The 12,069-nt window shown below is 40.8% G+C and overlaps 1 protein-coding gene across 1 annotated transcript in view; it reads right to left on the bottom strand.

Annotated features, from left to right (window-relative positions):
- Positions 1–11,824, bottom strand: part of LOC101691317 (metalloproteinase inhibitor 1-like) — a 38,303-nt gene extending 26,479 nt beyond the window's left edge. Inside the window, exons 1-2 of the mRNA XM_045076593.1 lie at positions 11,506–11,824; positions 3,755–3,878 (exon numbers count right to left, since the gene is read on the bottom strand). Coding sequence (XP_044932528.1) covers positions 3,755–3,799 — 45 coding nt within the window. The 5' untranslated portion in view covers positions 3,800–3,878; positions 11,506–11,824. The remainder of the gene's footprint in view (positions 1–3,754; positions 3,879–11,505) is intronic.
- Positions 11,825–12,069: the final 245 nt, after the last annotated feature.

The following is a 12,069-nucleotide window of genomic DNA, read 5'->3' as shown; positions in this document are numbered from 1 at the left end:
GGAATAATTATTGGGATACCTAAACTATGAAAAAGCACATTACCATTATTGATTATAAAATAATCACATTTAAGATTTTTCTACCTTCTCTACACACAGAGTAAATAATTCCACTTCCTGAATCTTCTTTGAGGATGTCACATTCTATTCAACTGTATAGATGTGAATAGAGCTGTTCCTGGACAAAACTGCTAGGCAGGTTGGGGGTGGGGGGTAAGGGGTCATATGCAGTGAGGGCCAGAGGTGGCAGGAGATTGCTCAAGAGAACATTCCTTGAGTGTCTACTATCTGTGTGCATCTCACAACTGCTTTACAAGATGAGTGTTCTTTCCCTTGTTTTCTGGTAAGGAAGCAGTTTTTAGGGTTTTCACTGACCTGTCCAGGCCGCTCAGCTAGGGGTAGTGCAGCCGCCAGCATCCGGAGCCCTGCTCTCCAGCCAGGCCCAGAAGCCTCCCAGCTTTGCTGCCCTTCTGCCCCCTGGAGGTGCTAACTGAGCTTGCACTTCCCTGGTTTTAAAAAAAATAAACTGACATTCACTGAAGGTGTTTTTGACTTAGCCATGAGTTCCCCATCCTAGTGCAGAGCTCCTTGAAAATGGAAACTCCCTTTTGTGATTGGTTTTTCATACTATGAAGCTTCTAGAAGGTGTGCAATACAAAAATTTAAACTGAACTAAATGACCCCCTCAATGTCATTTCCATTATAAAAAATGACTCCGAAATGGCACTGGCTCCCCTTGGCAGTATTTCAGATGGAGAGAAAGTCTAGAGAAGCAATTAACGGTGTGCATTCTGGAGTCTATTGGGGCACCCTCAAATCTGGCTCCCTACTCCACTGACTCATAATTCTTGCTGAGGCTGGAGCTCTTTTTTGGAAGGCATTTCTCCAAGTTCTACATCTGGCCTTGCTCTGATTCTTGGGGAGCACCATGAGGCCCAAGCTCTGCAGCCTGCCAGGACACGGGCTGGTATGTCCTCCGTGCTTTCTTTCCTCAGAAAAACCATTCAGGGCAGGGAATTAAACATGTAGCAGACGCTTTTTTTTTTTTTTTTTTTTTGGTAGCAGCAAAGTCTGGGATATATCCCCTTCTATAGCAATTAGGTTTCTTACTCGTTCACTTCGCTCTCCAGTAATATCTTACACCTTGACATGATTTCTGATGTGACATTTTCCTGTAGAGATGCAAGGTAAGATACAGATACTCACTTTGCATTTGAGAGGAAGTTGTTATGGCAGCACTTGCTGCTTGGAAGATACAGGAAAATAAGTCATCTTTGCATGATTTATTCCCAATGCCCATTAAAACAAAAAGCCCCCGATAATTCAAGTTCATATTAAATTTCTGCCATTCAGAGAAAGAACAATTTGGGCAAATAAGTGCTCATTAAAATTTATTTAGAGGGAATATTTTCCATTAGGGTGTTTCATTATTTAAGAAGAAAATAGAAGCCTGTGTAGTAATGCATAATGCTCGCACCAACATGGCATTTCAGATAAATTACATTTGGATAAAGATGAACGTGTTTGGGTTTGGAAGGCTGATTGATTCCAGCAGGTACGGTAGTCGCATAGTTATAAGCCAGGTTGAGGGAGTTACTACAGAACAAGGATGAGCCCCAAGAAATCCACCAACACACCAATACAAAATCATTCCACGCTGGTCTAATTTTTGTTCCCTTTGGAACTGAGGTTTGGGGCCTGCATGGAGGTGGAGCGGGCCCACGGGATTCACTGAGCCTGGAGTGGTAAAGGGGAAAGACAGGCAGTTTAAAGAGGAAAGAGGGAGTAGTGGGCACCTTTAAGAATATAGACTCTAACTAAGGGCATCACATTTCATTATTATGAAGGAAAAAGGATGACTTGGGCCAGATTTGGGGCTCGGCTCACCAAGGAGCAGCCGTGAAATTAACGTAACCACACGTGTCTGCAAGAGCTGCATTTTCCCACCATAACTGTGGGTTGATAACTTTCTTTCACACAGCCTCACAGCAAGTTCTCAGGATGCCCACTTTCTCCATCAAGGCCTTCTCCCCCCAGACACCTTAGAAGATTTAGCTTTTTCTCTAAATAGGTTCTGATACCAGTGTGTGTGTGTGTGGGGTGGGGGTTCCCATACCAGCAAGCAATTCTCTGGGTACCACCAGGGGGTCCTACAATTCAACTCAATTCTGACACCATCTACCTGGAGATGGCATCAGATGCCACAGGTTAGGCACTAAGTCTTATAAGACTGCCCCACTAAGCCCCCTTCAGACACCAGCTGCAAGCTCAGACTATAATCTGTATTTCCGACTCTCTATTAACTGGAGGTTCCCAAGAGCTCCTCCAGTTTGATGACTTTGCTAGAGTGATCACAGAATTCTAGAGAAATATCTTCCAGATTACCAGTTTAGTATAAACAGATGTAACTCAGGAACGGCCAGACAGAGGAGATGCAGAGGACAAGGACAAGGTGTGGGTAGTGGGCGTGGAGCCCCCATGCCCTCTCTCCAGGGGTGTCCCTCTCCCAGCACCTCCACGTGGTCACCACCCTGGAAGTTCTCTGAACCCAGGTCTGCTGGTTTTTTATGGAGGCTTCATTACATAGTATGAATGATTAAATCATCGGCATTGGTGACTGACTCAACTCCTAGTCCCTCTGTTTGCCTTGGAGGTTGGGGGGGCAGTGACTGGAAGTTTAAACCCTCAAATCATGTGGCTCCCCTGCTAACCAGCCCCCATCCTTAGGTTACCTAAGGGCTTTTCAAAAGTCACCTCCGTAATATAATAAGAGACACCTCTGGCACCCTTCGTGCAGTAAATTCCAAGAGTTTCAGGAGCTGTGAGCCAGGAACAGGCTGATGACCACACAGAGATTTCTCACCGTCCATTACGGTATCATACTCTACATCTCACATCCAGGCTTCCTCAGGGAGCCCCCTTTCTGCCTCCACCTCTTCCCCTTGTGGCATCCTCTGCACACGGCTGCCATGCTCAGCCATCTTCCTGTGGTTCCCACTACTGGACTCCCCACAAGTTTTACATTCCCTCACTCTATTTCTACCTTGCCTACCAATTCCAACTTGTGGATCCCTTCTCCTTCCTCAGCCCAAATGACCACATGCTGCTGAGCCAGAAGAAAGAGTGAACACAGCACAGGGAGGGAGGGTACCACATGATCAGCCCATGCATGGTTTTGGGACCTGGGCCAAGGAAGTCCGTTAACTGCTTTAAGCCTCAATTTCATCATTTAAGAAACAGGCATAAAAAATACCTTTCAGGGAAATTCTGGAGATAAAATGAGATAATGTGTAGGAAAAGGCAAGCAAGTTGCTACCAATTTAACAAATATTAATTAAGTAATGTTTTATGTGCTACACAGGACACAGTGTTTCCTGGTCCTTGTTTTCTTTATAACTCATTGTCTGCTGTCTGGAATGTGGCTGGCAGTCAATTAAGAGTAAGTAGCTGAGAATGACACTACCAAAAAACAAATATTTTCTTTATTCTACGTATTAAATTAAATGCTTAACTTCTTCTTTACTCAACTCTGCATATGATCAACATTTACTTAATATTCGAAGCAGGTTGCCTGCAATAGCTTATAACTTTTGAATGCCAAGGGCCAAATCAGATTCTCATACAAAGAAGCACTTGGTGAAAGCTTCTGATGGATTTCAACCTTATGTCACTTAGCATATATTAGGAGCAAGTCTCACATATCCCATTCATCAAGTGATGTCCAACATGATTAAGACATGAAATATGTACTTACCCAACTGAAATAGACAGTTGCTAGTAAGTTAAAAATTGGTATCATTCTTCTTCGTGTTATTTCCCAAATAAAGTAATTGCTGGCTAGCTTGAACTTCAAGAATAATTGCCAAGACTTATAAGACCTATAAGGTAAAAGGAATTTTAGTTCTAGACAGAGCATGTATTTTCCTTTTCTTGTTGTAATTTTTTTTTTTAGCATCATTTATCAGGTTTACCTAAGTGGCTCTGATTCCTTGGGGAACCAAAATTGATAGTAAGCTTTAGAAATGCACTCTTCAGAAGTATCGAAATAAAGCAGGAAAGAGGAAATCAAGATATTTAATTTTTCCCAAGATATTTCTGGAAAACCTGGAGTTCTAATTCCCATGCTCTTAGTTGATTACTCCTTGTATTTTTTTTAATTTTTTTTTTATTTATTTGCCAGAGAGACAGTGAGAAAGAGCATGAGAGGGGAGAAGGTCAGAAGTAGAAGCAGACTCCCTGTGGAACTAGGAGCCCGATGCAGGACTTGATCCCAGGACTCCAGGATCATGACCTGAGCCGAAGGCAGTTGTTTAACCAACTGAGCCACCCAGGTGCCCTGATTACTCCTTGTATTTACATGTTGCCATCCTAGTGAGGGCCCAGTTTTATATTCTCATGGTCTTTCACTGAAGTCAGGCTTGGGGTGGAGAATAATAATGGGGATAATCCAGGACCTGTCGTGTAGTGAAGACCAGGAGCATATTTTCAGTCATGGAGCTAAGAAATGCTTGGACTTTTGAACATCTTTAGCCCCTATATCTTCAGGTGCCAATCTCTTTACCAATATATGATTAGTTTTGATTTTTTTTAAATATTTTATTTATTTGACAGAGAGGCAGACAGTGCAACAGGGAGAAGTAGGCTCTCTGCTGAGCAGGAACCCTAATGCAGGGCTTGATCCCAGGACCCTGGGATCAGGACCTGAGCTGAAGGCTGAGACTTAACCCACTGAGCCACCCAGGTGCCCCTACTTCTGATTTTAAAGCTTTAACTTCAGAACTCAGAGTTTTATTCTCACATGAGATGCTCATTAAAGTCAAGTGTTATTTTATTCTTACGCAACTATTACTTTTGATTCAACCATAGAGCTTCACTTACATCCTTGTTCATGTTCAACTTGGTTCACCTCATTGTGAACAAAGACAGAAAGGGGGATTAACACAATAGATGAATATAAGTTTTTGTTTTTAATAAACTTCCATTTCCCTTCAATCCTGATATTTTCTAAGACTATATCTTCTTTTTTATTGTTGCATGTCTGGAAAAGAAAATACAGAGTTGGGCATTGTTCCACCCAGAACCACAGAGAAAGTATAACTTTGTATTACTTAGTAATGGTGACATTAAATAGTGTTGCTTCCCCATCACCAGTCATGTATGCTTCAAGTTCACATTCAAAATAGAAAATTTAATTGTTTATAGTTTATAGGTATCAGATACAGAACATTATCATTTCCTCAAAAAAGTTACTGTTTTTAAAATACATGATCGGGTGCCTGGGTGGCTCAGTGGGTTAAGCTGCTGCCTTCGGCTCAGGTCATGATCTCAGGGTCCTGGGATCGAGTCCCGCATCGGGCTCTCTGCTCGGCAGGGAGCCTGCTTCCTCCTCTCTCTCTCTCTCTCTCTGCCTGCCTCTCTGCCTGCCTCCCTGTCTACTTGTGATCTCTGTCAAATAAATAAAAAAAAAAAAAATTAAATACATGATCAACTAGGACATTTGGTTGAGATCCCATAAAGTCATTGCCATTTGGGTAAAGATCTATGTGTTAGGACAAAAGTATAGCAAATCCAACCTAACAAAACCTAAAAGTGGGCCTCACTAGGAGCAAAGAGATCCGCTGGTATTTTAACTCCACCTAGGATAAAAGCCAACACTCGTTAGAGGAAGATAAAATAATTTGGAGTCTCATCCATAATGTCCAGGATGCAATAAAAAAGTTACCATACATGATAAGAAGTGTCCAGTTATAAATAAAACAGTCAACAGAAGCAGACATAGAGATGATCCAGAGTTGTCAGGCAAGGGCTTTAAAAAACTGGGTACTATATAAAACAGGAGACAAAATGAATGTAAAGTTAAATATTTCAATGGAAAATTGTGATTTATAAAAAGAATCAAAACAATATCTTGAAAATAACAAAATACAGTATTTGAAATAAGGAACTCACCTAATGGGTTTAACGGCTGAATGAACACAACAGAAGACAGAATTAGTAAACTGGAATATATATCAAAGCACAGGTCAATATACATGAAGCATGAAGAACAAAGAAAAACCAAAAAAACCCCAGAAGTGAACAAAAAGGAAATGTGGGACACTGTTGATAAGTCTAATATATGTATCACTGGAAAACCAGAGAGGACTAAAGATGTGCTGAAATTGTATTTCAAGAAATAAGAGCCAAGACTTCTAAATCTGACAACAGACATTACTCCATTGATCAAGATCCTCAATTAACACCCAGCCAAATAGCTATAGAGAATACCACACTCAGGTACATTATATTTAAACTGCCAAACACCAAAGATAAAGAGAAAACCTTAAGAGTAGCTGAACTACCTGTACATTTTGTTGTTGCCCTGGTTACCTTTAGTAGTACAGCTAGGTGTGATTTTGTTGTTGCTATGGTTACCTTTTGTTTCATAGAGGTTGAGGACATGGGTAGGGATTTAGGCCTTTTGTACCATCCCATCCTCTGTCTTTCAAGTACCCAGTGATATCCATGAAGAATAAACTCCCTTTGCATCTGAAAACCTCAGGGGTTCTATACTCTTAAACTTGCCTATGCTTGGTCTTCAGCAAGCCATTAAAATTTTTAGCTGAAATCTGACCTACTAGTTTGGCTTATATGGGTGGCCCTAGTGAAGAAATTAGAATGATCTCCTTATTCAAAGTATAGTTGTGATTTCATCAAGTTCTCTTGGACTGTGGGAAGTCCAACCTATGATGGAGAAAGGAATATTTGGCCATCCTTGTCCATGGTGTTAGATCTGCTGGTCTAAACTCAGTCTCTGAACCCAGCCCTAAAGCTGGGCAATTATTGCATTTGGATGATTCCTTTTTTGGGTCCAAGCTATTGATACTTTCCTAAAACTATGTGTTTATTTTGACTTATCAAATCTTATATTCTTTAAAACTAAGTGTGATAATCTATTAAATTCCCGATGAAACTTGACGATCTGTGGGTACATGCAGAGAAAAAGGAATATTCCTAGATCCTTAACAGACACATATACTTTTAATATGAATTGCCCAAAACCACAAGTCACAGTGGCTGAAGCATGACAACTAGTCTTTCTGGAGCAAGTGCACTTTTAAGAGTTGAGGTCCAAACTTTACAGTAATTAATTTTAAAAGATCAAAAGGGGGGAAAGTACTTTTCATGGGGGAGGAGGGATCTCTTTTATCATAATACCAGAACTTGTTGGTTGCTTATTCAATAGCCATTACCTCCAATTTGCTTTTTACAAGACCCTAGGTTTTTCTTAGGTACCTACCTTTCTTGCTATGGTGAGCATCTTCATTAAGCCTATCATAGTATTAATTTCCCTTGTTAAGGACCAGTCTAAGAATGGACATGGGAAAAATTTTGACAGGGAGGTATATGTATATGGAGGAGAAGAGTGATGGGTGGTTTGCCAAGATTTTTGTTGTTGTTATTGTTGGGGATGTTGTGAAAGTAGAGCTTCTTCTTCCATTGGGTTTTGTTTGTTTTTTATGATACCTGGTATGGTAGCAGCCAATCTATGTCCTAGCACAGAAGCAAGAGAGAAATAACATAGCTGCTGCTGCTAAGACACTGTAATACTAATTAAGCAATCATATAAAAATCTAAGCAATATAAATAAATCATGAAATGACAGTGTCTATAACTTGAAAGTTATAGATTATGTGCCCACACTCTAATTTTAGTAAGTATCTTGTTTCCTTTAATAATAAATGAAAATGCATCCTTAGTGAAAAAGATAAATGTCATACAAGTTTATCAACATCAACATGGACCTTTCTCTGTACCACAATCTCCCACTGCTGGGTCCAGTCTCTCTTTACTTCCTCCCAAGTAACCACTGGCCATTGTTAAATATCCTTCTCATTGTTTTACTTTGCATTTGAGTACTAAAAGAGGCTTACAAATACACACAGACTTTTATTTTACAAAATGGAATCACAACATATGTATGTATCTTCACAGTGATTTTTCACTTAATGTCTTTAGGTTGTATTTCTGATTCACCACATACACTGTATATTTATGTACATAAAAAAGGCAATTCAGTAAGACTCCTAGAAGAGGACTTGTGCCATCAGTGGCTATACCTATTTTAATTTTGGCTGATATTAACAGATGGCTATCTAAATCAGCTTTAGCAGGTTTTGCTCTCATCAAAAGTGTGTGAGAAGAGCAAATTTTATGTTCTCTGGAAAATTTTTTAGAAAGCAGAAGACAAATCAGTAGGTTGTCTTCTGACAGGCATCAGATTTTACATTTTTTTACACCCAAATCCATTCTTAGAAATTAATCTTATAGAAATAATTACACAGGTGGATAAAAATATATAAGGATGGCAGATACAGCAATACTTATAATCTTGAATTGGAGACCACTAAATATCTGGCAACACGCAATTTGTTAAGTGAATTATGATATGAAAGACTGTGTGCTTAAGAAGAGAGACTTAAGGGGCACCTGGGTGGCTCAGTCGTTGAGTGTCTGCCTTTAGCTCAGGTCATGATCCCAGGGTCCTGGGATTGAGCCCTGCATCGGGCTCTCTGCTAGGCAGGAGGCCTGCTTCTCCCTCTCTCACTGTGTGTCTCTCTCTATCAAATAAATAAATAAAATCTTAAAAAAAAAAAAGGAGAGATTTAATATGTCACATAACCACCCAGCTCAGGGAATGTATGTTCAAAGAACATAAACCCTAAAATCCAATGCTCTTCAGTCCAGTGTCTTTGGGTAATTCCATGAACATTTACCCCACAGGTAAGGGGTTAAGATCTAGCAAACGAGGCAATAGAACACAGGATTTCAAACGTATACTCTTAAATGTTTTCTTGTAATTAAAAAAGAAAAGACAAAAAGCCCACAAACTACTTAAGCTCAGGACTTAAAAGATGAGTACCAAAATCAGCCAGTAACATTTAGGAAGAAAAATGAACTCAGATGAAAGCTATGAAAATTTTAAGTAGAAGTGAAAGCAGAAACGTTTGATAGAATACACAACACTAGAACAGGAGCTCCCAGTTCTACTCCATATTCATTCTTGTCCTCGCACACTGTAAGAGAACTTTGACTTATTTTTTTTTTTTTTTAACCCCTGATGGAGAGCTACTCAGGGTGTGTTCCTAGTGCTTCCCGGCATCTTGCTGTGGATCTATGCCTAAGTTCTGGCAGATGTGTTTACGAAGTTACCGTCAGGAAGTTCTGGGAAGGCTAAGAGAGGGGCTGGATCATTGGCAAACTGATCTTTCATTTTGTCCTTCTACTTGCTGCTGACCAGAAACATGAATCTGATCAGTAGAGCTCCACAGTCATTGTGAATAATAAGGCTCATAAGGATGGAAGCCAGATGTTAAGTTCTGGAGCATGATTATAAGTCTGGGTTATAGCAGCGTGCTGACACACCGGTCCCAAGCTGCACATCTTTGGCCTTATTTTACATGAGAAGGAAATGAACTTTCATCTTAAGATATTGCTCCTTGGCTTAGTGTAATATGCTACAAGTTCTATGTTCTATGATACAAAATACCCATTTTATTTTTTAAAAAGACTTCAATAAAAAGGGAAATCCCAGGGTCCCTGGGTGGCTCAGTGGGTTAAAGCCTCTGCCTTTGGCTCAGGTCATGATCTCAGGGTCCTGGGATCAAGTCCTGCATCGTGCTCTCTGCTCAGTAGGGAGCCTGCTTCCTCTCCTCTCTCTCCCTGCCTCTCTGCCTGCTTGTGATCTCTGTCTGTCAAATAAATAAATAAGATCTTAAAAAAAAAAAAAAAGGGAAATCCCTGGCAAACGTAATAAGCACGGAAAATGAATAGACAGTATTAATAATGAAATATAATATTCAGACACAAGAAAGCTTAAAGATTTATATTAAAGCAACTTGTACAAACTTACCATAATAAATTTGGGAAGTCTGAGAGAAACAGGTAACTTGTTATCAAAACATAAAATACCTAATTTGAATGGACACTGGGGAGGGTATGTGCTATGGTGAGTGCTGTGAAGTGTGTAAACCTGGCGATTCACAGCCCTATACCCCTGGGGCTAATAATACATTATGTTAATAAAAAATTAAAAATTTTAAAAAAACCCTAATTTGACCCAAAAAGAGAGAGAAAATTTGAACAGTCCAGTAACCACAGCCAAATTTGGTGGCAGATTCAGATGGTTCTACTGAGTTGAAGCTAAATCCACATATCGTATAATTCCTGTTATTTTAAATACTTCTAGTCCTCAGAGAAAAACTAAAGTTCCCGAATTCATAGTATAATGTATATAAAGACAGCACACAAGAGAAAATAAGATGAATTCCAATTACAAATATAGAAGCAAATATTTCAAATAAATTATTAGAGGTCTGAATCCAGCTATTCATTTATAATATTATGATATAAACAAATGGGATTAATTTCAGTAATGCAAGGACTTCAGAAATAGGAACTTCATCAACCTATTTCATTACACAACAACAAACCAAAGGATAACAATAGATGCTGAACGCTAGTCAATAAATTCTCAGCTGCACTGAATAACTACAAGGAGACTAGCGTCAGAATGAAGCCACTTAAATGCTATTTACCGAAAACAGCAAACACTATTCTAAAAGCTGTAATATTAAAGCCCTTTACTGTTAAAAACTGAAATCAGTACTAATCCCTTCTCACATTTACTCATTTAATCTTTCTGTTGGTCCTTTGAGGAAACTTATGAATGCCCCCATTTTATTTTTTAAATTTTATTTTTTCTTACTTTTTAAAAAATTTATTTTCAATGCAACAGTATTCATTGTTTTTGCACCGCACCCAGTGCTCCATGCAATCTGTGCCCTCTCCAATACCTACCACCTGGTTCCCCCAACCTCCCACCCCGGCCCCTTCAAAACCCTCAGATTGTTTTTCAGAGTCCATAGTCTCTCATGATTCACCTCCCCTTCCAATTTCCCCCAACTCCCTTCTCCTGTCTAACTCCCCATGTCCTCCATGCTATTTGTTATGCTCCACAAGTAAGTGAAACCATATGATAATTGATTCTCTCTGCTTGACTTATCTCACTCAGCATAATCTCTTCCAGTCCCATCCATGTTGCTACAAAAGTTGGGTATTCATCCTTTTTGATGGAGGCACAATACTCCATAGTGTATATGGACCACATCTTTCTTACCCATTCATCCGTTGAAGAGCATCTTGGTTCTTTGCACAGTTTGGCGACCGTGGCCATTGCTGCTATGAACATTGGGGTACACATGGCCCTTCTTTTCACGACATCTGTATCTTTGGGGTAACTACCCAGTAGTGCAATGGCAGGGTCATAGGGAAGCTCTATTTTTAATTTCTTGAGGAATCTCCACACTTTATTATTTTTTTTAATTTTATCTTTTTTATTTCTTTTAACAGATTTCATTGTTTTTGCACCACCCCAGTGCTCCATGCAATCCGTGCCCTCCTTAATACCCACCACCATTTTAAAGACAGAAAGTAGGCAGAAAGCGATGAAGGTAACCTACTCACGCTAGCTAGCAGTGATCCGGGGTCTGTACTCAGGCGATCCGGTTCCGGACTCCTTCCACATCCAAGCGGTTTATTTGGTCTCTCGCACACTCAGGCCCGCATCCCCAGCAGGCTGGCCGCAACTTCTTGGCCTGCGGCGTCACTCCTGAGCCCCTGAGGTCAGCGCTGCCCCAAGGAGGCCGAAGCTGTAGGTCTGCGAGTTTCACCCGGTTTCCGGGGTCCACACGTCCTTCACTATCAGCTTCCGCCCGCGCTCAAAGGGGACGCCACGCCCCAGGCCAGAGCACCTCACTCTGCGTGACTTCGCTCAAGGGATGCCGGGCCATGGCGCACGCGCAGGGCTCTGGGAGCGAGGTGAACCTCACGCGGTGCACGGAGGCGTCAAGCGACAGGAAGCGCACGCGCGTCCAGTCTGACATGCGCAGTGGCTTTTCCCACGTGGGGCAGATCCCTGTGTGCTTAGCAGTCGTGGTGTTAGGGCTCAGTGACAGAATTCTGAAGCTGGGAAGCGCTTTGTCATTTTTATGGCTTGCAGGTTGAGCATCGTCTTGGCCGCTCTGCTCC

Source organism: Mustela putorius, unplaced genomic scaffold (genome assembly GCF_011764305.1).
Source record: "Mustela putorius furo isolate JIRA1106 unplaced genomic scaffold, ASM1176430v1.1 tig00000174_pilon_pilon_pilon, whole genome shotgun sequence".
Classification (NCBI taxonomy): Eukaryota; Metazoa; Chordata; class Mammalia; order Carnivora; family Mustelidae; genus Mustela; species Mustela putorius.
Note: the sequence above shows the minus strand (reverse complement) of the source record. Positions and strands in the feature narration are given on the sequence as shown.